General features: G+C 28.9%; 1 protein-coding gene across 1 annotated transcript; it reads left to right on the forward strand.

Annotated features, from left to right (window-relative positions):
* Nucleotides 1-797: 797 nt before the first annotated feature.
* Nucleotides 798-26,505, forward strand: LOC100207846 (zygotic DNA replication licensing factor mcm6-B). Its single transcript, XM_065809103.1, has 14 exons — nt 798-1,058; nt 1,586-1,732; nt 1,821-1,931; nt 5,473-5,635; nt 8,407-8,546; nt 8,671-8,825; nt 8,972-9,223; nt 12,301-12,442; nt 13,085-13,226; nt 13,325-13,432; nt 15,376-15,922; nt 15,995-16,189; nt 25,959-26,092; nt 26,173-26,505. The coding sequence occupies exons 1-14, from the start codon at nt 967-969 to the stop codon at nt 26,290-26,292; spliced, it is 2,448 nt and encodes an 815-aa protein (XP_065665175.1). The 5' UTR covers nt 798-966; the 3' UTR covers nt 26,293-26,505.
* The last annotated feature ends 441 nt before the right edge of the window (nt 26,506-26,946 follow it).

The following is a 26,946-nucleotide window of genomic DNA, read 5'->3' on the forward strand; positions in this document are numbered from 1 at the left end:
CTACATCGTTTTGCTCTAAAGCCATTAGTACATAATAACAAATCTCAGACATCATAAATAAAGCTCTTAAAGAACTTTACATATGCTAACTGCAAAATACTCATACAATTTATCGGCTCATTTATCTATTTTTTTTCAAGTTGCACAATTAATTTCTTATTTATCTAGATCCAGATCAGATTAGGCAGATTGACCACTTAGTTCCATACTACTTCAGGCATAATTTAACTTTTATTAATTAAAGTGATTAAAAATACACACCTCGTACCGAGATTAGATTAGGCAAAACATATTTCGCCTAATGTATGAAATTGCCTATTCATAGTTTGTAACACTTCCGCGGTTATCGTAGTTAAGTTACTCTTCAGCAACGCGGAAACCATGTATAATAAAAAATGCCCGATGAAATTTAAAATGTAAAGTAAATTTTGTCTTAATAGTTATATAGAATTTCTCCTTAGACGGCCGTCTAATGTGCTAAACCCAAGATCCACCCCTGGTTCTAACACCAATTTCAGAAAAAAAAAAAGATTAAACCCTATTGTTAGTTAAATAGTAATTAGTTACTCAAAAATTTCGTTGTCTTCTTCTGGACATATAAGAAATATGGGTAAAGAAAGATGCGTAGACTTGTTAAATGGTATCCCGCGGCGCTCTATGATAGGACTGGTAGTTTTCTTGGGGTACCTTAAAAACTAAAAAAAAAAAGAAAACCTTGGGTTTGCAGCTTGAATGTTTTTTTTTTCATTCAGTACTCACTCATTTAGAAACTCTAAATAAAAAAAAGCTTTTTAGTCACTTATTTCACTCACTTATTTAGAAAACGGCACTGTAATTTAAATTTCCATTTCGCGCCAAAAATGCGTAATCAGTAAGCTCAAAAGTATTTCAAGCACAGTTCAACCAACTAGATTAAAGTAGCTAAGATTTAATTGAATTTTTTTAATATAAAATTTTAAAACTAAAATGGATGTTGCTGACCCAACTATTGGCATACCACGTGTTAAAGATGAGTTGGCTGAAAGATGTCAAAAATTGTTTCAAGACTTTTTGGAAGAGTACGCAAGAATCTTATTTTTTCGATTAGCCTCTTATTTCAACAATATATTTTTTGCATATAGAATGTTTTTGAAATGTTTTATGTGCTAATGAACCGATGATTTAGATTTATGTTTCATCATAGTATCAGAGTGTTTTATGTAATTTTACGCTTATTTCATTGTCATTTTATTATTATTGTTATCGTTATACAACAAAAACATTAGTTACCAAAAGTTACTTTTCATAAAAATGTCATAAAAAAAAACCTATTTTTATTTTTTATATATATATATATATTCTGACTTTTTGAGTTATTAAACAAAAGAAAAATGATGAAGCTGCTTCATTGTCCTGCACAATGAAGGTCTATTGCTTACCTAACTTAATTATTTTTAAAGTTTTTATATTTTTTATTTATCATTTATGTTATTTTTAGTGAATCAATCTGTATCATTGTCAATTTACGTTACTTAGGTTATCTGTTTTAGTTTCTACGTTTATTATATGTTTTTATATTGTATGTCTTGTTTGTTTGTATGTTTAGGTATAAAGATGATGATGGTGACCTAAAGTATTTAGCTGAAGCTCAAGAACTTATTCGTCCCGAAAGAAATACACTTGTAATAAGTTTTCATGACTTAGAAAAATACAAATCAGAGTTGGCTACCACTATTCAAGAAGAATATTATCGGTAAATTAAAACCTATATAATTTAACTAAATTGCAGTTTCCACTTTGGTAATTTTGAAGTAATGGTTGAAGTTATATAACTTTTTCAGAGTCTTCCCATATTTATGTCGCGCAGTTCGTAATTTTGCACGAGATCGAGGTGAAGTTCCCTTAACAAAAGAGTTTTATGTAAGCTTCATAGATTTGCCAACAAGACACAAGTAAGTTTTAAATTTTATGAATCATTAACATACATTAGAATAAATTATTTTTGTTTATTAGCTTTGGCCTAATTTTTATAATCTGATATTTGTTTTTTGAATAATATTTATCATATACTCATGCCCAGCGCTAGACATTCCAAAGGTAGGTGAAAGTATTTTGGCACCTTAAATTTTGTAATGTATTTATATACATCTTGAAAATAGTACTTTTTAAAAACAATACTTCTAAGCAATGTCAACAATTGGTTAGCAAAAAATGCTTATGCATGATCAGGGTAGCCGAGAGCTTTCATGACACCCGAAGCATAAAAGCAATTAGGTGCCTCTATAAGCATGCATATTTTAAAAATAAAACATGTACAATTATAAAAGTTAATGAATCTGTTTTTATTTCAAACACTGTTAACTTACATCCATAAATTTATAAAAATCTGGATCTAATCTGGAATTAAATAACACAGGTTCTTTGAAATAAATATTTAAAAATCTTTTTTTTGCTTTTTTATTAGCAAATATTATTATAATTATGTCATCTTATGACAGAGTTGTATCCAATTTTTAACTTTTATGTCCGATATGCGTTCTTAAGTCCTTTTTTTTAAAACTGGTCCCACAATCATTTTTTAAATCAGTTTTAGTTTAGTTAAAGGTCGTTCATAAAAGTACCTATTAAAGTTAAAACAAATTTACACGTGGTTTAAAGTTATAGTATTGGTTTATTATTCAGTATTTTACTGTGACCTAGTTTTTATATAATATCTAAAAATCTTATATAAAGTCTACCAATGTTAAATAAAGTTAAATTTAATAAAAAAATTCACCTTTTGCGACAGATACTGGCATTGCATTAAAAAATTGGAATCAGAATTCATATAGAATAAAAAATAGCTATATCCATTGTTTATAGTTGGTTGAGGAAGCTTAAAATGTTTCCAGATATGAAAAGTGAAAACTACTTCAAGCTATTAAGATGCAAAATATCTTCCATAAAGTTGTTTTCTATTTCAAGCTTTAATTTTTACCGGTTCTTGATCTTTTAACCAGATGAATAAGAATTTTAATGAAACAGTTTTTATAAACCCAATTTGTTGAATGGAATGACAAAGCTCAACGTTAAAGATATTTACTTCAAGCTTATGTTCAGAGAACTCATGGAAAAAAACTGCATACTTAACTAAGGCATAGAACAAACTCATTAAATAAAAAAGCCAATAATTTTAAACAAATCTGATTGGTTGTTAGTGACAAACCGAACAACTTTTTATTTATTGGTATTTAATTTATGCAAACAAAGAATTTGTAAATAATGACAAAATAATATAAACAATTGAAGTGTCTGCTATAACAGTTTTGAAGGAGATATATCAATATAATTAAAAAGATATCTTGAAGTGTTTGTTTGACATAATTCATAAACCTAGTTACAATTTAATACATTTTTGTTGGTATATTAAAAAAAAAAGTATTCTACTTTTAAAAGCAGTTGGAAGGAATTATGTAATATATATTTCATTTTGCGCTGTGCTAACAACAAAAAGTATTAATCTTAATACATTACTGAAGCCATAATAGCTATTTATATTGACTTCAAAGATATAATTGTTTTTATAACAATAAGTTTTTTTGTTTTTGTTTTTTTTTTTGTTAATTCACCTCCCCAGGGCCCAGAAGGCTACTACAGATGAGGAGGCTACTTAATTGTAGTTATAACCCTCTCAACTCTATAACTCTGAAACACGAAACTTGACGAACAAGGTCGCTGCACGGAGAAACAAGTTGAGCGCGGTACTACCAGGGACATGGTGGGAATCAAACTCGGAACCTCTTGCTTATGAAGCGAGCGCTCTACCACTACACCACTACCGCATATGTTAGGGTTAGGGTATAAGTTAAAAGTAACTTATGCATAAGTTAAAAGTAACTTATGTTACTTTTAAATTATTGTTATAGAATTAAAATAAACCAAATGTCAATTAAAGTTTACTCTTGATATAAAAGTAAACAAGTTTAAAAATGAAAGTAATTTGTTTATAAAGTTTACTGTCTCTGTTTTTTAGTTGTTTATGCATTCTGAATGGAATAAATTATTTTTTCAATATGGCCACTGAGTCCCAATATTTCAAAAAATGATATTAAATACCTAAAACCTACCTGGGACTAAAAGTTATGATTATTTATGCAGAAACAACTTTTGTAGAAAAATTAACACTACCATAGTTTATCTTTTTTTTTTTTTTTTTTTTTTATGTTAATTCACCTCCCCAAGGCCGAGAAGGCCACTACATACGAGGAGGCTACTGATCTGAATCTAACGTGACATTATTGTTAAACATACTCATTTAGGTGTGGTATTGAAGATAATAACTTCAATTTTCATTAAAAAAAAAAGGTTTTTCATGGATAATTTTCCCAAATAATGTCTGATTATAAATGTACATTCATTGAAAACAAACACCAATATGTGCTTTTATGAAAAAATCAAATCCATAGACTTATATCTATAGCCAAGCCCCAGATTTACCAGATTATAATAGTGGTAAAAATAATCTTTCTATACATACCAAATATGTCATACTTTTTGTTATTAAATAATTTGTTCTTTAAATAATTTATTAAAAAGATAAATTATTTAAAAAATAAAACTATAATTTTTTGTTAATATAAGTAAAGCAAGTTATTTGCTATGCACATCTTCAAGAAATTTATTATATGCCTCATCAATAAAGAAAAATTTGTACTTTTTTTGTAATTAAAATTTTATTATTATAAATAATTCTTACATAAAATAAGTATATCAATTTTTATATAATTATTCTTATAAATTATATTTTAAAAAAAGTACTCAATGGAAGTTTGGCATCTGGGTGAAAGTCACCTATTGTTCCGGCCTTCCGTTGGGCCTTAATATTTTATAGTGATATATTTAAAGAAATTAGTAAATGATGAATTTATCGAAGTTATTTTAAAATTTAATTTTCTTTTTATAAATATTTTATAATTTGGGGGACGCTATTTAATCTTTTCATTTGAATATTGTTAAACTGATAGTTAGGCAATAAAATAATGGGTCTAAATTTGATTTTATTTAATATTATATAGAGCTTAATTTGATAAGGTAATTTTGTAAAATTATGCTTTTTTTGTGCAGCAGCTACAATACACAATTAGCACAACACTAATATTTACAAAAGTTATTTCTGGTGAAGTTTTAGAAACATAATTTAGTGTACTAAAGTTATTGTATCAAAAATTGGTAATGCTATCTCAACCCTCGAAATTAGGAAAAATCAGGTTGGCAATAATTTGCCGACCTCAATCTTTTAGTGGTAAAAAATTGCCGACCTCGTTTCTAGTAAAACATAGAAACGAGGTTGGCAATTTTTTACCAACCTCAAACACTTTTCAGGTTGGCAGTTAGGTTGGCATTTCCGAATGCCGACCCTAATTCTGAGGGTTCATGGGAGATATTGCATAGAAATAAAACATGTTTTTTTCAGGAACCATACTCTAATATGCTTTATTAAATTTTTTTTTCAAGAGTTCGTGAGTTATCAACCACAAAAATTGGATCTTTGTTGCGTATAAGTGGACAAGTTGTTCGTACACATCCTGTTCATCCTGAATTAGTAAGCGGAACATTTACATGCCTGGATTGCCGCACTGTGATTAAAGATGTTGAACAACAATTCAAGTATACTCAGGTAAATTTATTATTGTTTTTCATTTGATTATGTTTTTAGTTTTATGTTTTCAAAATTAAATGTTTTTGATAACACTCACAATACAAATAAGCATTTTAATTACTTCAACATAAAGTAAAACATGTTTTATTTTATTTTACATAAATATAAAATTTTAAGCTTAATAATTATACAGTTAACTAGAAATAATTTAAAATTAAGTCTTTCACTTTCCATCAGTAATTTAATTTTGTTCTCTATAAGTGAACACCACACTACAGTGGAGAAATTTTTGTGTTCAACCAACCCTCTTTCTTAAGTCTGCAGCAACTGTAATTCAAAAATAATTACATGTTTTACACAAATTACTATAGATGTCTAAATATAAAAGTAGGTTTTGAGAAATTAGGTAAGTAATGATAATTTCATATCTTGGCTTCAGAAAAATAAGAATAGCAGCTCAAGTTATTTTCAGTAGCAGATATGGGTATCAAGGCTCTTGATGCACATTCAATGCATATAATGCAATTGCTTGAAGTGGGCTACATTATTTAATTTAAAGAAACTGTGCAACCAGAAACACAGAAGGCTATCATCTCATTAAAGTGATGTAACATTACTGATTTGCTGCAAAAGAAAGCTGTTTTGAGAGCAGAATTGATTTGGTGTTTAGATGTTATTTCAAGCGAAGATTCTTTTAGATCAAGTTAGAATAAGTCTAAACAATTCAGTTTGATGTTTCTAGATAGGAAAATGGCTTTTCTTAAGGTTAAAAAAAAATTAGCTATAAAGTAACTCATGGTCTCACCCCACATTTAAATAAAGTTTTAGTGGAAGATCTTATCTAGTTGGGTAACTTTGTATGCATTTTTGATAAGTCTTACAATAAAGTTGCAAAGAAAATTCGAATGGATTTACATGTGTGGTATTGAAATGAAGAAACTGATACTGTTTTTACAAGATGTTAAACTTCATAGAAAAACAAAGGCTTAAAACAAAGAAGAAATAGAAGCATTTTTTATAAATTGCAACAAATCTTTTTTGCTTATTAAATACTTTCACAAAAATCACTTATGTATGAATTATTAGTTAAATATAAACACTTGTGTATGAATTATTAATTAAAAAAAGTACTCAAGTATGAATTATTTTATTTAGAATTTAAATAAAACATTTGTTTGACCGTATTTATTTTAATTATCTTATTTAGAATTTAGATTAATTATTTAGAATAATAAAACATTCGTTTTGTTGTTTTTAATGTAACTATTTTATTTAGATTTTAAATAAAATGTTTGTCTTTCTGTTGTTGTTTTTTTAATTAGTATGTTTAATTTCTATATAAAGCCTTTTTCTTTATTTTTCTTTTAATACTTATGTATTAAACAAAATAGTTTCTAATTATTTTGTTTAATATATTTTTAAATTATTTTATTTATAATTTATTCTAAACGAGATAATTAAAATTTTTTAATTATTTCATTTAAAATCAAATCATTGTTTTGCTGTTTTTAGTTTAATTTTAATAGAAAATAAAGATGAATTTTTAAAATAAACTACAGCAGCCTAAAAATGACCATCTGGTCAGCGCTTCATGCCATGGCAATAAATTTCAAACCAAGAAGACTGCAGAGTGTTGCCAAAAAATCAATGAAGGTTTGATTGCAAACCAGCTTTCAAACAGCAAGATAAATGTTTTTCATTGAAGTATGCACTCCAGCATTTTAAGAGTAAGGAGAAAATTTATCATGTCCAAATTGATTTGTGAAGTATTTGTATTCCTCGTCTCAATCTGTACTCATTATTGAGCCTTATGTTTATTTCCACATCATTTATAGTTAAATTCTCCAAAAAGTGTGAATATTTCTTTGATAATTTGATGATGAAGCTTGTTACTTACAAGACTAATTTTCTTGTAAGTAACAAGCTTCTGTTGGTAATTAAGCTAAGAAAGAATTTTTCAGCTTTTGTAGAATTGTGATGGTTGACAAGAAATTAGCATTTTTGTTCTTAGTTAAAGATAATAATTGTTTGGCAGAAATACACTGGTTCAAAGATGTATACGAATAAACTGCATGTTTTCAAAGTTGTCCTTATTTTATCACACAGACTAAAGTTGAATGAGGATTCAGCAACAAACAAGTCTGATCTATGATAATATGTCCACTGGCATCCTCACCTCTATACATTCTATTTAAGATTACTTCACGGTTTATGTCATCATGGCACGTGAAGTTAATATAAAAAAAGATTTGTAAGATAACTGTAAACAGAAAGAAGTAGTTTGATAATTAATGATCTAAAATCTGTTTGCAAAAAAAGATAGAGAAAATAAAAGGGAAATAAAAAATTAATGAGGATATCAAAACAATACTGAAACCTGACTAAGATCTGCGAATAAAAAATTTAAAGAAGTTATGTGATTAAATATGGATTTTGTGCTAACAAAAGTGTAGCTGTTGATTTTAGACCATTATATTATATTTGTTTATAATAGTTGTAGTTAATAATCTTATGTTGTAATGTTGATATTTGATAGTTATGGAAAATGAAAGATTCTATTTTTTAAGTAATGAGTTTCTCCTTAATTCTATATTTTATGATATTTATATATTTTTTCTTTAAAAAAGAATATGTCAACGATTGGTTTACAGAAGTTAATTTATCCATATTGATTTTTATTAACAGTTAATTTCAATGCGTAGTTGTAAAAAAAAATACTATGTATACTAGTTTATAATTGTTCATTTAAAAAAAGTTTAGTTTAGTTGTTATTTTAGTTGTTATTTTAGCCATCAGTATGCAAAAATCCTGTTTGTCAGAATAGACAGCGCTTTCAATTAGATCTTGATAAATCACGTTTTGTTGATTTTCAAAAAGTAAGAATACAAGAAACTCAATCAGAACTTCCACATGGTTGCATACCTAGAAGGTAAGTCTTGTTTTATTATTGTGTTTTATAATTCATTTTTTTTTAATTAAAAATTTTGTATTATTGTATAAAATTTTTTAATAAAGGTATAAGTACATTTTTTTATGCAATAATTTCTTTTTAGTGTTGAAGTAATTTTACGAGCTGAAGCTGTTGAGCATGCTCAAGCTGGAGATAAATGTGATTTTACAGGAACTTTAATTGTTGTCCCTGATGTTGCTCAAATCAACATGCCTGGTTCTAAAGCAGAAACTCGAGGAAATCGTGGAAAAAGTGGTGGTACAGTTTACTTTACCTGTGTCATTTTTCTTATTAAATTATTTAAAAAAAAAAATTTTTTTTTTCAAATAAAAAAAAAGTTAACACACACAAAAAAAAATAATTTATTTCAATGTTTAAAATAAAATCATGTTTTTATATTATAGGTGATATAGAAGGTGTCAGAGGCCTAAAATCTCTTGGAGTTCGAGATTTAACATATCGCCTTGCATTTTTGGCATGCAGTGTTACTCCAACTAATCCTCGATTTGGTGGAAAAGATTTATCTGCTGAGGATATGACTGCAGAAGCTATTAAAAAACAAATGACAGAACAAGAGTGGCATAAAATTTATGAGATGAGTCAAGATAAAAGTTTGTATCATAATCTTATCACCAGCATGTTTCCAACAATTCATGGTAATACTCTGAATAATATAAATTAATTAGAGCATTCTTATTTTGGGTGGAGCTTAAAAAATAAGTCTATCTAATCTGTTCCTATATAGAGAGTCAGGGGTCAAAATAGATGCCAGACATCAGCATCCCCTGGACCATTCTCAAGAGCCACTAGATAGAGGTAATTATCCTTGTTCATTTTGTTAGAAAAATGAATAATGGTTGGCTACCCTCTTAATTGATTGGTCTCGAAGAGGATTCAGGGGGTTAAATGATGTCCAGCATCTATTTTAACTCCTATATAACTACTGTAGTCATTACACTAATTCAATGTTCCTATATAGAATCACGATAGTCTAATCTGCTTCTATATCTAATCTGTTGCTATATAGAACCACTAAAGAAAATATGTTTGAGCTATAGGTTTTAAGCTTAGGGACTTGTTAAGTTTTAAGTGTGTGTGTGTGTATGTGTGTGTGTTCTGTAGAGTATTCACTTTTGCCACTTCTTTTTTTTTCCGTTTTAATATTTACTTAAAGTTAAAACATGAGCTTTAACGAACAAGGCAGTTGCTAGATAAAAAAATAAGCATGTAACTGGTTATGGGGTAAGGTCAGATCTAGGTATCTCCTGCTTGTGAAGCAAGCATTCTGCTACTGCATCACTACCATATTGGCTGACTGTCTCCTTTAATTCAAGAGCAATTTTTCATTGCTCTTGAATTAAAGTCATTTTTACTGTTTAAACAGCGCGCAAGTTTGAACATGTAATAAAAATACAAGTTTATTGAATCATTGCATAATCAGCACAACAATGTTAAATGTTGTATGCTGGTTGCTTGGAAAAGGTAAAAATTAAATTTGTTAAAAATATTTTAAATTTATCACAAGAATTAATCTAGTATAGTAGCGTATGTGTACTCATGTTTGTATGTGTGTGTGTGTGTTTGTATGTGTATGCGTGTGTTGAATGCAATTTTGTAGCATAAAAAGCTTTGACCTCAATGAGCTACTGCTAAATATCATTCAACTGTGTTGATATTTTGTTGAATTGTTATTTAAACAAATATCTATTTCTATAGTTTTAGCCTAAATATGTTACAAATTTAAAAAAAAACTGCTTTTAGATAAGCTTGACCATGTAGCTTGACAAAAGATGTCCATAAATTATGTCACGCAATTTTTGACAGTTTTGCACCCCCATATACCAATTGAGTCGCCAACACCTTGTGCTCTGGTACACACTGTTCATTGCACAAACTCCTATATTTCTATAAAACTAATCTTATTTTGATAATTCTTGATTTACAATCAACCACCTCAATATTTGATTCATCACTAAAAATGACCTTTGACAAATCTACTGATCAGTATCTTTTCATACACCACTAATATCATTGAGTCCTATCACCCTATTAAAGGGGTTTTCTGGCAACAACATGGTACCTTTTTTAACCTTTTAACTGTGCTATAACTATCACTAAGCCTTATTACTAAACTTCGATTCAATAAGTTTTGATCCCTAGAATTAAATTATAATTTAATATTATTAAATAATAATACAGTCATTGTTTGCATGTGCATGCAATTAATGAGCCCACCATAAAAGTATCATTTTTACGCAAAAAATCTTTAAATTTTAAAATTTTAAACCATTATAGTATTATAGTGTAGAACCAGGCAGGCTTGTGGAGCCAAAAGTTTTTTTTTTTACAGCTTGGCTCCTAAGAAATGTCAGACTCCCAGACTTTATCAACAAAAATTGCAAATTTTGGAAATTATTATTTGATCACATTTGCCTACCCAAATCCAAACTAACTACAGCAGTTAATCTTTAATCAACTTTCATGTTAACAAAGAGAATATATTACTATCACTACTCTACTACCGCATATTACATTTAAAAAGAAAAATGTTATATATATTTAATGTAATATATATTTATTTTTATATATTCAAAAGTTCAAATTTCATGTGTTTCGTGAGTTCATCAAGTTCAAAGTCATGTAATTAGGACTAAGTTAGTTTAAATCGATTTATTAAAAGGTGCACATAATTTTTAAATGTATTAACTAATTAAAAATGTTAAAACACATGTGACTTGATATATAAATAAAATAAATTTCTGTTAACTAATCATTGATGACTAATCAAACATGACAGTATAAACCATGACATAATAAACAAAATTAATTAATAAAGGAACACTTTTTCACAAGCAAACAAAAACAATATAAAAACATCTCTAATATAATTTTTAAGACATGAATAACTTTTCATCATTAGATAACGCATCAAATATTTAACAGCATAATATAAATATAAAAATATAATATAAAACAATATTTACTTTGTTTATTATGACTTAATACCAGTGTTTTGAGACAATTGAGTGAACTAACTTTTGGGCAAGATGCATTTTTCGGTAATCGAAGGATAGTATTTTGTTAAATACAAATCGTTAATATATACATTTTATTATATTTTGGCGATACTGTAACTGTTAATAAAGTTAATAAAAATAGAAATTCAATAAAATAATTCATTCAACAAATTAGTTAAACAATGAGTAATATTTGTCTACTGTAAAAAAAAACATACATTCTATTCCTTTAAAAAAACACTAAAGCCACCAAGTTTTTGAGGTTCTGGTGTCAGTTCCGGCTCCACCAAAAAAATTTTTTGGTGGAGCGAGCTGGGATGTCTATGGGCCAGAGCCATTTTGTTTATATTTTTCAAAGTTTCACAGAATAAGTGCATCAATCCATGCATAAATTGACTGATAAAGCCATAGTCACAGTGTAGTTACATACATCGACATTACTTACTTAAATTAGTATAGGGGAAGTGGAGTGTACATACAACAACTGACTTAAATAGGGATACCCCAAATAATTTCAAAGTTTATTTAGTAAAAAGCATATCTTAAGGAAATATATCACTTATCAATTTTTTTTATTTAGTAAAAAAAATTAAATAAATAAAATTATAGTTGTTTTTTAATCAAGATTTTTTGTAAGTAGAAAAAATGAAAACATTTTTTGCAAATTTTAAAAATATCTTTAGCTCTAATATTGTTGAATTTTATTTTAAATTTAGGTAGTGATGAAGTTAAGCGTGGAGTTTTACTAATGCTATTTGGAGGTGTGGCTAAAAGAACAATAGAAGGTACTTCTCTAAGAGGTGATATTAACGTGTGTGTTGTAGGTGATCCCAGTACTGCAAAAAGTCAGTTTTTAAAGTAAGTATATTTGTTAATAATAAATAAAAACAAACTGATTTCAGCTTAAAAAGGAATTTCTGATTTTCTGTTTGCATAAAAGTTACTAAGTTAAAAAATTAAGTGTAATTTAAATTAAACCAGAATGGCGTGATTCTAAGTTATTGTAATTTTTTGTTTTAAATCATTTTGAACGTTTGGAAGTGAGCTTGTCTAGCTTCTTAAGAGTTTAGGAAAATAAAACACAGGAAGATAAATAACAAAGTATTTTTGTTTTTCTTATTCACTATCCCCAATATGTTAATATTACTCCTAATAATTGTCACATTTGAAATCATCTATATTTCAGGGATCTTTAATGTTACTCATAATAATTTTTAATCAGCCCATTATGTAATGTTATTCATAGTAATTTTGTTAATTAATTTTTGTTTACTTTGAACAATTTTAGTGTTTTAGTATTAGCAAGATTGTTGCAGTGTTTTATAAAACAAGTATTTAAATTGCTATCTTTTAAAGTTTAGTGTTTTAGTATTAGCAAGATTGTTGCAGTGTTTTTTAAAACAAGTATTTAAACTGTTATCTTTTAAAGTTTAAGTTATTGTTAAATAATAATAGTTTTTTTTTTTAAGTTTTTAGTTTTATTTATTTTTAAATTTACAGACAGGTTGAGTCTTTCTCTCCTCGAGCAGTTTACACATCTGGTAAAGCAAGTTCTGCAGCAGGTCTTACTGCTGCAGTTGTCAAAGATGAAGAATCGAATGAGTTTGTTATAGAAGCTGGAGCCCTAATGTTGGCAGATAATGTATGCACCCTATATTTAGTTTTATACTCATTAATTGATGACTATGTCAAGGATGAGATTTTGAAGGTTTTTATTTAATAAAAAGCTATTGTTTTTAGGGGGTATGTTGTATTGATGAGTTTGATAAGATGGATCCCAGAGACCAAGTTGCTATTCATGAGGCGATGGAGCAGCAAACTATTTCCATTACTAAAGCTGGTGTCAAGGTTATAAATTGAATCATTATATAACTTTGAACTCTATATGTCTGCACATAAACAGTTTGAAAAATTAAAATAAATCAAAATTAGATTTTAAAACTTTTGAAAAAATAAAAAAAACTTATTATAACTAATAACCATATAATAGTTGTAATTTTTTTCTTTTTTTAACTTATTTTTTATAGCTTTTTGATAATTTTTTTATTATTTATAATTTATTCAGCCCCAAAATCCAGGTCAGCATTGGGCAATGCCAATTCTAAAGTAGATCTATCTTTGCTTTACTTTGGCACAACTGCCAACTTGAATCTCTAAAAGTGTGCAAAAATAAATGTAAAAAAATTTAATTTCTTCAATATGAAGAATTTATTTATTGTAGTTATTTATTTGTTCAAGTTAGACAAGTTTTTTTTCTTTTTCTTTTGAATTCATTTTTTCTCAAATTCATCCATTACAAGATGAGCAAGGCCATTAATTCATTTAAAAGTTACTTTTCTAATGTCTATTGTTCTCACACTTTTTAACAAAAAAGTTTTAATTAGGTATTATTTTATTTTATTAGGTAAAAACATTCATTTACATGTTGGCGGTTTTAATTTATTCACGATTATAAAGTTTAATAGAAAAGTTTAGACTTAGTATAGTTAAGTTATGGTAAACACATGTGGAGAAGAAACATATTTAAAAAACATATTAACTAAGAAACATACTAAACTTTTTTAAATTTAAAACAAACTAAGGTTTTTTTAATAAAGCAATCAAAAATAAGAAAGCTACCATGGTTTTCTAGTGTAAGTAGAAAGGGGGGCCACAGAAAGAGATCAGATTTTTATGTAGCTCAACTAAAATGTATTTTCTAAAACACTCAAGATGTTTTAAATTTCTTTGAACTATTTATAAATATTTGCTTACAAGTTTACATTTAAAGAATAGTTATTACTTTTGAATTTATATTTTTGCTTTTTCATTATAGATTTATACCTTTTAAAAATATTTAAGACTAAAAACTAAATACTACTCGGTGTAGTTGAGGCGATTTATAAATTATTCAAGTTCTTTTATTTGGAATTAGCATGATTTTGTCAGAGTGTGTTTAAAGAAACTTTTTTCTTTTTTTTTAAATTTTCAATTTTTTATTACCTCTAATTGTAAATATAAAGAACACCATTTATGAGTTTCTAGATCAATTCTGCTCAACAGCGTTAACTTAATTTTAATTAAATTTTTTTGAAAAAGTGCCTTAATCTACTATAAATCCTAGCTCTAATCTGTTCTATATTAATTAAATATAATTGTAAAAACACAACATTTCTATCAATTTTCATAAAAAATATTAGAATTTTGACCAAGAAAGAGCTTATAATTAAAAATTGCAGTAAACAATCAGAGCAGATTATATTATTAAACTATGATGTTTATTTCACCTAAAAAACGTATTTAAAATCTTATTCAAATTTAAACAAGCAATGGTGATTTTAAGAAGATTTTCAAAAAATCTTAAAATCACGTTCTGGATTTTTTTGCTACTAACATTTTTATTTTGTTACAGCAAAATTTATCATTTTAATTTTTTTTTTGTCTTTTTTTTTATTTACAGACCTGATTATTTAACGGAAATATGTCAAATTCAGCAAAATATTATATAGACACTACAATATTTTAAAATTGCCTTAACTGCACAGAGTAAGTAAAAAATCTTGTGCACATTAATTTCTCTAGAAAAGATAGTTTTTTGTGTTTTTTTTTTTTTTTTTTTTTATAGAAAAAGTAGTTTTTATATATAAAAGTTTAAGTTTCTAAAGTTATGAAGCATAATACAAGTATAACATATACAACAGTTATTTTTCCACTGGTTTTCAGCACATGTATATTTTAAAATATTTTAAATTTATTTAATTTAAATTGTTAAGTATTTCACTTTTTGATTATCAAATTTATGATTTTTTTAGGCAACATTAAACGCTCGTACTTCAATTTTAGCTGCAGCTAATCCTATTGGTGGGCGTTATGATCGTACTAAATCTTTAAAACAAAATATTACTTTGACAGCACCAATTATGTCTCGCTTTGATCTCTTTTTTATTTTGGTGGATGAATGTAACGAAGTTATTGACTATGCTATTGCACGCAGAATTGTGGATTTGCATAGTCGAAACGAAGCATCTGTTGTAAGGGTATACTCAGTAGATGAAGTGCAAAGATACCTAGCGTTTGCTCGCTTATTCAAACCTAAAATTTCTAAAGAAGCTCAGGATTTTTTGGTAGTTCAATATAAAAGTTTAAGACAACGTGATAGCTCTGGTATAGCTAAATCTGCTTGGCGTATAACTGTTCGTCAACTTGAGAGTATGATACGGTTATCTGAAGCATTAGCAAGGTTACATTGTATGGACATGGTAACTGCAAAACATGTAAAAGAAGCTTATAGATTATTAAATAAGTCTATAATTCGTGTTGAAACTCCTGACATTCAATTTGGTGAGGAGGAGGATGGAGGTAAACTAACTTTATGCTTTTGTTTTTCCCATTGTGTTTCGATTCGTTTTTAAACATCTTATATTTATGTAGAATTACAAAGTGCAGCAGTAGAAATTACACCTGTCACTAATAATGAAGAAAATGATAAGGAAAATGAGCCTGCTATGGAAACTGCATCTAAATCAGTTCATAAGAAATTAAAGTTGAGTTATGAAAAGTACAGAACTATTGCTAATACCATAGTAATGTTTATGAGACAGGAAGAAGATAGATCAATAACTGAAGGTATTAATTTAGTTTTTATAAGCACTGGATTTTTCAAAAACATTTGTAAGCTCTAAATGAAGGTTTTACTAATAAAAAATTATATCTATTATAGTATTGTATCAGAATGAAGTTAATGTTGTTGCATATATAAATAAAATAAGTTGCGTTTTGTGCAGTTCTGATTTTGGAACACTTATAAATAATAAAAAATGTAATTTTGGAACACTCATAAATAATTGAAAATGTAATTTTAGACTTAAACTGTATTATTGATATAAGTGATAATTTTTTAAAAATTTTTCACTTAAAGACAATTGACACTGTAACACTACTAGCATGAGACAGCATTACTTGTACGAGACAAATCGACACTGTAACACTACTAGTATGAAGCCGCATTATTTGTAAAATAAATGCAGGTACCATTTTTTGCTTAAAATTTTTTGACTTTGCTACAGCAATTGATGATTAGAGTTGAATTGGAAAATGGTGTTATTTAGTTACACTATTTACACAGTTTATTTACACAGGAAGCATATCTTGTGATCTACATAAACATCTATAACAGAGTCAACAGTTTAGGATTTACGGAGAAACAAAAATGAATTTATTTAATAAAAGCACCATCTAGTAGCACTTAGATAGTGCTTTTATGATAATTCTTAGATAAAGCATATATAATGCATGTATAATGCTTAGATAATGTACATGATAAACAAGTGTAAGCTATTATGTTTTTTTATGGAAATCGCTTGTATTCATCAATTATAATTCCAATTTCTAACATAGCTGAATGCTTGCAACAGTATCTTGGTGTTGAACATGCAGTAGATGAATAATATCTAAATATACAAGCTACACTACTTACCCTATTTAATATAACTGTAAAACTGAAACCATCTTTTAAGGATTCTTAGAAGTTAGTGACAACAAATAGATAACTAACTTGCAATTACCCTATTAACAACATCCTGATTGCAAGTACTTCAAAAATCCAAAAATAAATATCAACTGCATAATAGTGGCAACTATCTCAAAAGCTAACTGGTTCACATCCTTTTGCCAATCGCCAATTTTGCCAATTGTTTTGCCAATGAATCTGACCTGACGTATTTGATGTTACAGTAAAAAAATTTTAGTTGAAAAGCGACCAGACTTACCACCATATTCAGATTTGCAACATCTGGATTCCACGAAGCTCTAAAAATAATAAAAACTTAGTTTAGCAGTTTGACACTGATAGTTTTTAACATTCTGATAGTTACAAGTCAAGTGTAATACCTTTTGCATGTGCAATAGGAGTTGAGTTCACAAGTTACATCAAGTTAAGGAAGTTAAGTAATTAGATAATTCTTAAGTCAAATAACATAAAACTTGTATGTCAATTAGTGATTAGTAAGTGACCAGAGTCCTGGCCCCAGCTAAAAATAGGACTTTTTCAAACCTGGCCCTGGCAAAATTATAAGATTTAGCAAGGCTTGATAACCAGGGCTAGGAAAAAATTTGTAGCATATTATAAATCAATAAGAAGGCAAGCAACCACCATTAAGTTATAGGTTAGGGTTAAAAAGCAAGAAAAAAGTTTGACTGAAAAATTTTGTAGGCTGTATGAGTCAGGAAAACATGGTGGGTGAGAATTTTGAGGTTTTGTTAATGTGCAAGGAAAAAACTAGACATAAAAATTTTATAGCATGAAGGGACAGATAGATGTCGTGAAACAAAATATAAAATACTATTATATCTTATTCATTATATCTTATTTTCTTATAAATTAAATGCTCATAACTCTTTTGCCATTATGTATTATTTTGCTATTGTGTATACCCAAATTTAAAATAGAGGAGTTAAAAGATATAAAAACAATTGAAACTTTTTATATTTATTTTAAAAGAAAACAAAAAAAATCTAATGATTTAATTAGTTTCTAATTTAAAACATTTAAATTTTTAAATAAATATTTCCTCAAACTTTCCTCCTAAACAAAAATTGATTTTAATGTTTCATACAATGTGCAAGTAGCTTTGGCATAAGTTTTTTTGACCTTTAGTAATTTTTTTTTTTAATAACTTTTTTATTTTATTTATAATCCTTAAATGGTGTTTAAAAAAATTCTAATTATAAGTATGTAAGTTTTATTTGTTATTATTTTTGCAGTAGTAAATTTATTGATTTGTTTTTTCGTTGATTTTTACAATATGATAAATTGACTGTTTCATTAAAACTGTTTACAGTTTTTAATAAACTGAGAATTTAATGACCAAAAATATTTCATGATCATTTAATTCGAGCTTTGAGCCACTGCAAGACTCAAACTGTTGCAGAAGAGAAATCAGATTAAAAATTGGTTACTTGTTTTAAGCAATCAAAAAGTGATGACATTTTATTGAGGCATGAGTATAGAGTTAAGTTGTCAGCAAATAGGTCCATTTAGATGTAAGGTTGTCAGTAAAATTGATACTGTTGATAAGAAACAATACAGGAGTAAAGATAGTGCCTTGCTGTACTCCTAAAGTTACCAGAAATGAAGAAGAGTGTTGGCCTTCGAGAATGACCTAAATACTGTTAGAAAAAAATGATTTATATCTTTTGATATAAAGAAACTAATAATAGAAAGAAGACTAATTGCAGAATTGTTATAGAGGTCAGAGTATTTTCTTTTAAAAAAGTTCTAGAAAGCTTCCTTGATTGTAGAGTTCCCCTCAGTCTTGTGGAGATTAATTTAAAAAGAAAATTAATAATAGTATTAAAATCCTTTTTTTTTTGATAAATAAAAAGTAATTGGCTGTAAATATAAGCAAAAGTTGGATGAATTGTCAATTCAGGAGCCATTGACTTAAATTTTATTCTCATGTATCCAAATGCTTATAAGTTTGATCATTTTACATGAAGGTCATCATTCTAAAGTTTGTATATTATAATGTTCATTATTATTATTATTTTTTTTTAAGTATTCCAAAGACTATTTATTGTGTGGCTATGAGACATAAACCAAAAAACACTATTTTGATAGGCTGTAATAGCACCTTAAATCATGATTTTGGGGCAATGTTTTACAGTAATCCTTTTTTTTTTTTGTTTTTTGTTCAGTATTTGAAACCTGAAAAAAATTTAAATGCTGTTATGAGACTAATACTATATTACTACTAATAATTTAATATTTAACGACCAGGAGGTAATCCACTGATAAGGTGGTAGCCCTCCTATCAAGATCAAATGGCTCTTGGATCGAATCAAGAAAAGAAAATAAAAGAACTAATTTCTTTTGCAATTATTCAAGTCAAAACAGAGCTAATGGAGAGGATTGATAATCTGGAGCAAATTGTCATTGATAAAGTTGTAATCAATGGTTTGAAATCGAAACTTGAAATACTTAAGGAAAAAAGAGTTTGTTTAAACGACACTAATAGTAAGATTTCAAAATACAGTGACTTTGCAGCAGCCTTAGCTAAAATCCTAGGATCCCAAGCTAACACAGCTCTTGTTAGTGCAATATATGTAAATGCTAAAGCAACTGAAAACAAAGCTAAAAAGGATATATTTGTAGGCATGTTCCTTTCAAATACCTCAGAATCCATAACTACTGAAAAAGTGAAAGAAATAATATCATGTTTAAAAGTTAACACTAAAGTTGTATCGGCTCATAAAATAATGCCCAAGTTTACTTCAACCACCAATGTAACAAATGGCTCTAATGCCAGAAACAGTCAAAACTCAGTTATTGTGGAATTTAAAAGTGTAGAAACGAGAAATATGGTATTAGCAGTAGCATCCAATCTTTCCAAAATTGTATACAAGAATGTTTTTGTCAGACCTGATCAAAAAATTGCGGAGTTTAATAAGCTTAACATTGAAAGAAAAACGCCAACACCGATCTTGAAAAACATGGTAATTTTGATAACCCATTTCGATTTGTCATTTGCAGTGACAGGGTGCGCTGCATTGATGTACCCTTGAAATCAACAGCCATTCAATACGCCCATTTGTTGAATGGCAAAAAGCTCATATTGCACACTCAAAACCAATCAATACACAATAATATCAATGATACTATAAAACCATCTACAATCAGCCCAAAACTGTTCAAACAAGCTATCAAATACTTTTTTAAGCCAAGAAATCAATTCAAGCATCTTCACGCAAATTAAATCACAAAAAATTGCCGATCAAATTATGAATAAAACAAGAAAACAGAAAGTTATTTAAAAATGCTGGTACACAAGTGCTACGTTGTTAAATAATAAATATAAGTTTTTAGTTGAGGTTGAGAGAAATTCACCACATAACTATGGTATGCGAGACATGGTGGACAGATAACTTGGTAACCTTGGTATTCCTGGGTATTGCTTATATGTTTCTATATGTTCCGAAATGTAATAAAACCAATATTTCATCTTGAAAACAATTTAAAAAAGCAATATTTTGGATCTGGTAATAACAGGAATTTAGTACACCACCCACCACTTCAACACGGACTTAATGGATATCATGTTCTTACTTTTTGCTATAATTTTACTCCATCAAATAAAGTTGTAATTCAATCATACGCTAAAAAATATATATATCATAAAGGGAACTACAGTAATATGAACAATTACTTTGATAAAATCAACTGGGATAAGCTCTTTGAAAACCTTAACACAGACAAGTTTTTTTTTTGTTATTTCACCTCCCCAAGGCCCAGAAGGCCACTACAGATGAGGAGGCTACTTCATTGTGGTTATAACCCTCTCTCAACTCTATAACTCCGAAACACGAACCTTGACGAACAAGGCCGCTGCGCGGAGAAACAAGTTGAGCGCGGTACTACCAATGACGTGGTGGGGATCGAACTCGGAACCTCTCGCTTGTGAAGCGAGCGCTTTACCACTACACCACTACCGCAAGTGTTACAAAAAATGGTTTCAACATTATGATATGGCATGCACTCTATATATCCCACAATCAAATATGAATAAAATCAAAAGAGCACCTTGGCCTAATAAAAAATTAGCAGCATTGATAAAGTTGAAAATAAAACTGTGGATCAATTGCAGGAATTCCAAATTTAGAGACCAAAGTTTATTAAGGGAATACAAAAATATCAATTAAGTCACAAAAAAACCTGTAAAATTAACAATCAGATAGTATGAGTATGAAATTGTTTATAAAGCCAAAGAAAATCCTAAATTGATATACCAATATATAAACAGTAAAACTAAAATCAATAATTTTTTTCATTCAGTTGTTCCAAAGGAAAACGACAATGTACCAACGTTTAATAAAGCATTACCTAAACCAATTGCAAATCCGGATATAAATATTGACACCTTTATTAAAAAGTTAAGTAAATTGAATGTTAATAAATCTACTGGAGAGGACAAAGTGCATCTGAGAGTTTTAAAGAAAAGTTCTAATAATATTTCAGCTCCATTGTCAATTATTTTTAATCAATCCTACTCAAGTGGCATAATTTGGAGATTATGGCAGTGTGCAAATATTATCCCTATATTTAAAAAAGGAGACAAATTGAATGCCAAGTAATAGAGAGTATAATAAGAGGCACTTTGATGGAATATCTTGTTGAAAATTAAATTAATATCTGATTCGCAGTACGGCTTTGTCTGTAGTAAAAACTGTTGCACAAACTTACTTGAGTCTTAAAATTTAATTACAGTTTCTGGAGCGTAGTTTTTCAATTGATACAACTTTTTTGGACTTCTCCAAAGCATTTGATACAGTTGAACTCAAAAGATTGTTAATAAAATTAAAAGCATTTTGTGAAAATGAAGTTTTAGTAAGCTGGTTTAAAGCATATCTGACTAATAGAATTCAAAGAGTTGTCCTTGGTACTTATAAATCAGAATGAAAGTAGGTAACAAGTGGAGTGCCACAGGGCTCAGTAATAGGTCCGCTATTATTTGTTATCTATATTGATGATATATCAATATATTGGTGGTATATCAATAATAGAAATAAAAAGTTGCTGTAAGTTGTATGCTGACAATACAAAAATTTCGGTGATTACAAATATCAACGATAACTATGCAATGCAAGAGGATTTATTGAACTTTAGTAAAAGAAGTAAAAAATGGTTATTACACTTTAACAACAAAAAATGCAAAATTATGCATATAGGGAAAAAAAAACAATGAAAATGAGCAATGAAAATCATTTCACTATAATAAAAACATCTTTGGAACATGATTTAGGGATCCTAATATCTAATGATACAAAATGGAAAAATCATATAGATATGATTGCAGAAAACGCAAACAGAATACCTGGTCAAATTAAACATTGTTTTATATACTTAGATAAAGACCTAATGAAACTGCTGTATTGTTCGTTATTTTAACCCCACTTGGAATTTGCTTCACCAATCCTCGTTATAAAAAAGACATCAATAAAAAAGAACAAGTACAACAAAGAGCAACAAGAATAAAATGTTTAAAAGGTATGAAATATGAGAAGCAATTAAAAGAATTTGGATTGACATCATTAGAAAAACGAAGAAAACGGAGCGATGTAATAGATTATTATAAAATTAAAAATGACATTCATAAAGTAAATTGGAGATATAAACAACTTATATCCAAAATTAAGAGGTCATAATCAACGGATGCACAAACTAAATGTTTGTATTTCGGAAGCAAGAACGCATTACTTTACTAATAGAATTGTTGATAAATGAAACAGTCTAACCTATGGCGTTGTTAACTCTGTTAATTTAAATATTTTTAAAGATAAAACTCGAGGAACAATTCTAAATAAAAATTGGATTGTTATTATTTTGTTACATCACAAATTTTACTGTTAAAGTCATGCAACTACAGTTGAGTTATCTTGCCTTAGATATGTCAAGAACCATAGCCCTAGCCTCTCTGCCTCCATCTAATGCATGATAAAAAAATTTCAGTCACAGCAATTAGCGAGTCAGTTGTAGAGCGAAAGGATCAAAAACCGCATTGATTGTCTAACAGTAAGTTATTTGACTCAAGATAGGATGTGAGAAATTTATTTATCAAAGACTCAAAGACCTTGCAAATAACAGACAGAAGACTGATCGGACAATAATTGGAGGGGTCAGAATGTTCACCAGAGTTTTTGAAAATTCCTGCTTGCTGGAACAACTGCCGTTTTCCAGCAAGCAGGAAAACAAGACTCAGTCAATCTCTTATTAGATAGTTTAAAGAGAAATTGAAGGCAGTTTTAGAGAACAATTTTGTAAAACTATGACAGGAATGTTGTCTGTACCACAAACTGTAGAAGAATTTAATCAAGATATGAGTTTAGCAACAGAAGCTGGAGTGATTTGAATGTCTAAAAATGGGTTAACCTTTTTAATTGGAACGGAAGAAAGAGAATGGCCATAATTTTCAAGAGTAGAATTTGAAGAAAAGCTCTTTGCAAATAGTTTTATCCTTGGGAGACATAATAAGATTAGTCCTATGAATCAGAGATGGGATGTTAGACCTTCCTTTCTTAACGGCACAGTTGAAGATTTTCCAAAAGTCTCTAGAGCCTAAATTCTGAGATAAGATACGAGATTTAGTTAATTGAGAATAAAGGCATCTGGCAGCACCTTTTTTATCAATAGAGAGAGCATGGTCAATTTGATCAGATAATACATCTAAAAGAGTACAGTCTTGGGAAGAAGGAGAACAATAAAGAACAAAAAGAAAGGTGATAGAGTAAAGAAAGTGCTAAGCGGAAGCACATAAAAGAATGGTCAAACCTGATTTCATGACAAATAGGTAAATTGATGCATATGTACGCTCCCAAGCCAAGCATGTGACTATTGGAGTCTTTGCGAATCAAAGGATAGTACCCTTCAACACTAAGATTAGAAGTAGAAATAGCAGAATTAAAATTAGACTTACTAAGAGCAAGTAAGTCTTGTGAATTTTGCAAGAGGTAAGATTCAACTAATGGAAGGTTGCTTTGCAGACCACAAATATTAGTAAAAGATATATTAAAACAGTTAGGTGGCGATGATGGTTTTTTATCTTTAATATTTTGGGTTACTTTTGGCATCTTTAAGTTTAAAGACAATTTTACTCATTCCTAGATAGAGCACGGCCTCCTGAGCAAAGAGCTATGCAGTTTTCTCAGTCCTGTTAATTAACCCTTAGTCGTAACATAGGGCTTCTTATGGGGCCTCGGCAATATGCAACAAAAGCATTAACAGGGACACCATCCATGCGCAACATGGCACTGTTAATACTCTAATATTTTGCAGCTGTTGATGGAATCAGCATCTCTGAGAATTATCACAGAGTTCCAGAAACCTTACTACCAGCCGGCCTCAGAACCATTAAACTGAGTTTTAGAGCTGTATCCTTATTAAGAGATAACAGAAAAAGTTGCATAGCCACTATCAAGAAGGCTTAAGCAAAAACCTATGAGAAGAGTCAAGAAGGTCCAGCATTCACCATCCTAGGCAGGAAACAATGTAACACAGGCTTACATCTACATCAGTCTAATATATGTAGACGGGGTTCGAGGCTAGTCAACAGAATTATTTTGTTTATCCCTAAAGTCTTTGCTTAGGAAGCCTCCTACAAGACAGTAGCTGGATGCAGTCAACATCTGCCCAAGATGAGTATTTTTATTGAGACACCATCTAGCTTTCACTCAAGCAAGATTCCCAAGGCAGGGGAATTTTAGCTAGATACAACTAACATCTGTCCAAGATGAGTATTTATATCAAGACACCATCTTTACTTAACCAAGAGGCAGGGGATTTTTAAGTTGGAGTTTGTTTCTGCTAGCCTTTGCCTAAAATTGCACACTCTACAAAGCAGGATGGCATGGGGCAGGTAGTACTGAGTTACATAATACCAGTAGCAAAGTGATCGTGATGATCCTGAACCTGACCTGACTAGGAGTAATTAAAAGAAGCTACTTTCTACAAACAGTACCTTAAAGCATTGGGCATGATATTTTGGAAATGCATCGTGAAAAATATTACATCTAGCAAAAGGCTAGAGATAAGGGTGGGCGTAGGTTTTATAGTTGGAGTGTCTAGTTAGTTAATAAGCTCACACTGTATCAAAACAGATTTAAACATTTAAACAGAACACATTCATATATAAAGTAATTTATGATTGAGTAAACACCGCGCCATAGGTTTAGACAGAAAACAAATATACATACATAATGTAACTTATGGGTGAACCAACACCGCGCCAGTGGTTCATACAAGACGCAAACAATCATATTAACATAAACAGACAGAATACAAACCCACAGATAACAACTTGCGGGTGAGTCATCACCGCGCCAGAGGTTCAGACAGAACATAAACATACAGGTATCAACTTACGGGTGAGTCAACACCGCGCCAGAGGTTTAGACAGAACACAAACATACATATAAAGAAGATTACAGGTGAGCTAAAACAGTAACTAAGGCACCTCCAATTATATAAAAGACACAAAAATAAATAAATATATATGTATATATTACTATAGGCATGGCCGATTTTAAATAGTACTGATGACAGGAACTCCTTCTAGGCTTTGCTTAGAATGCGAATCCTAAGGCAGCGGACATGGAACAGGTTGCACTGGGTTACATGTTACCAGTAGCAGGGTGATCATGAAGACCATACACTTACCTAACACGTATTTGATATGCAAATATACATATTTCAAAAATTTGAGAGTTAATATTTTATTTAACTAGTAATATATAATTAACATTAAAAAAACGTTCACGCATTTTAATATCAATTTATGATATTAAAATGCGTGTTTTGATGCATATATTTCTCATTAACTAATTACTAAGATAATATATATTTCAGAGGAAGGTGGTTTACGTCGTGCGGATGTCGTTAACTGGTACTTGAAAGATAAAGAGGATGAGATCGATACTGAAGCTGAGCTAATTGAACAAACATTTCTCATAAATAAAATTTTGGACAGGCTTATAAATAATGTAAGCATTCATATTTTTATCATCAGTATTTTTAACTTATTACCGATATGTTTCAAAATGTTTCAAACTTTTTAAATTAGGATGGAGTTTTATTGGCATTGAAAGATCCCAGAATAACAGAAGAAGATTTTAAGCCTGCAGATGACGAAGAATCAAATCCTTATATTGTTGTGCATCCGAATTATATAATAGAGGAATGAGTTGGTTGCGATTTAACATTTAATTTTTTTAGTTGTTGAACAACACTAGGATAATAAATGGTGACGCAAGACGTTTAGCGATTTAACATTTTTGCTTTTTTTATATGTGTAGCATAAACAGGGGTATATGGCTAATATTTTTATTTAACTTTTTGTAAATATGATAGGTTTAAAGTGAAACGCCTCTCTTTTCTAATATCTAAACTTTGCAAACTATTCTTTTTCTTTTTTTTTTTAATTCTGTGTTAAACTTTTTTATACGAAGTTTAGATAAAAAATTAAAACGACTGGCACGTCGCGACTGGGTATTAAGTTTATTTTCATTAAGTTTTTACCCATCATCATCCCGTCCCCATTTATTTACTTTAACGCAAACTTTAACGATGACGCGCTGCATCATCGTTTAAGTTTGCGTTTTTGAGTTAAAAAAAGGGGTATAACAAGAAAAAAAAAGGTCTTCGTCGTGATAAGGTTGAAGCAAAAAAATCTCGCTTTCCTTCGATTATAATGTATTGTTCAATTATAATGATTACTTATATATTAGGCAACCAAAAAAGTTCGTGCGGTTTTGCATATTCATAAATAAATACACATAAAAACAGTTTTAATAAAGTTTACTCTGAAAAATAGTCTTTTATTTTTCACGATGGGAGA

This window comes from Hydra vulgaris, chromosome 11, assembly GCF_038396675.1.
Source record: "Hydra vulgaris chromosome 11, alternate assembly HydraT2T_AEP".
Classification (NCBI taxonomy): domain Eukaryota; kingdom Metazoa; phylum Cnidaria; class Hydrozoa; order Anthoathecata; family Hydridae; genus Hydra; species Hydra vulgaris.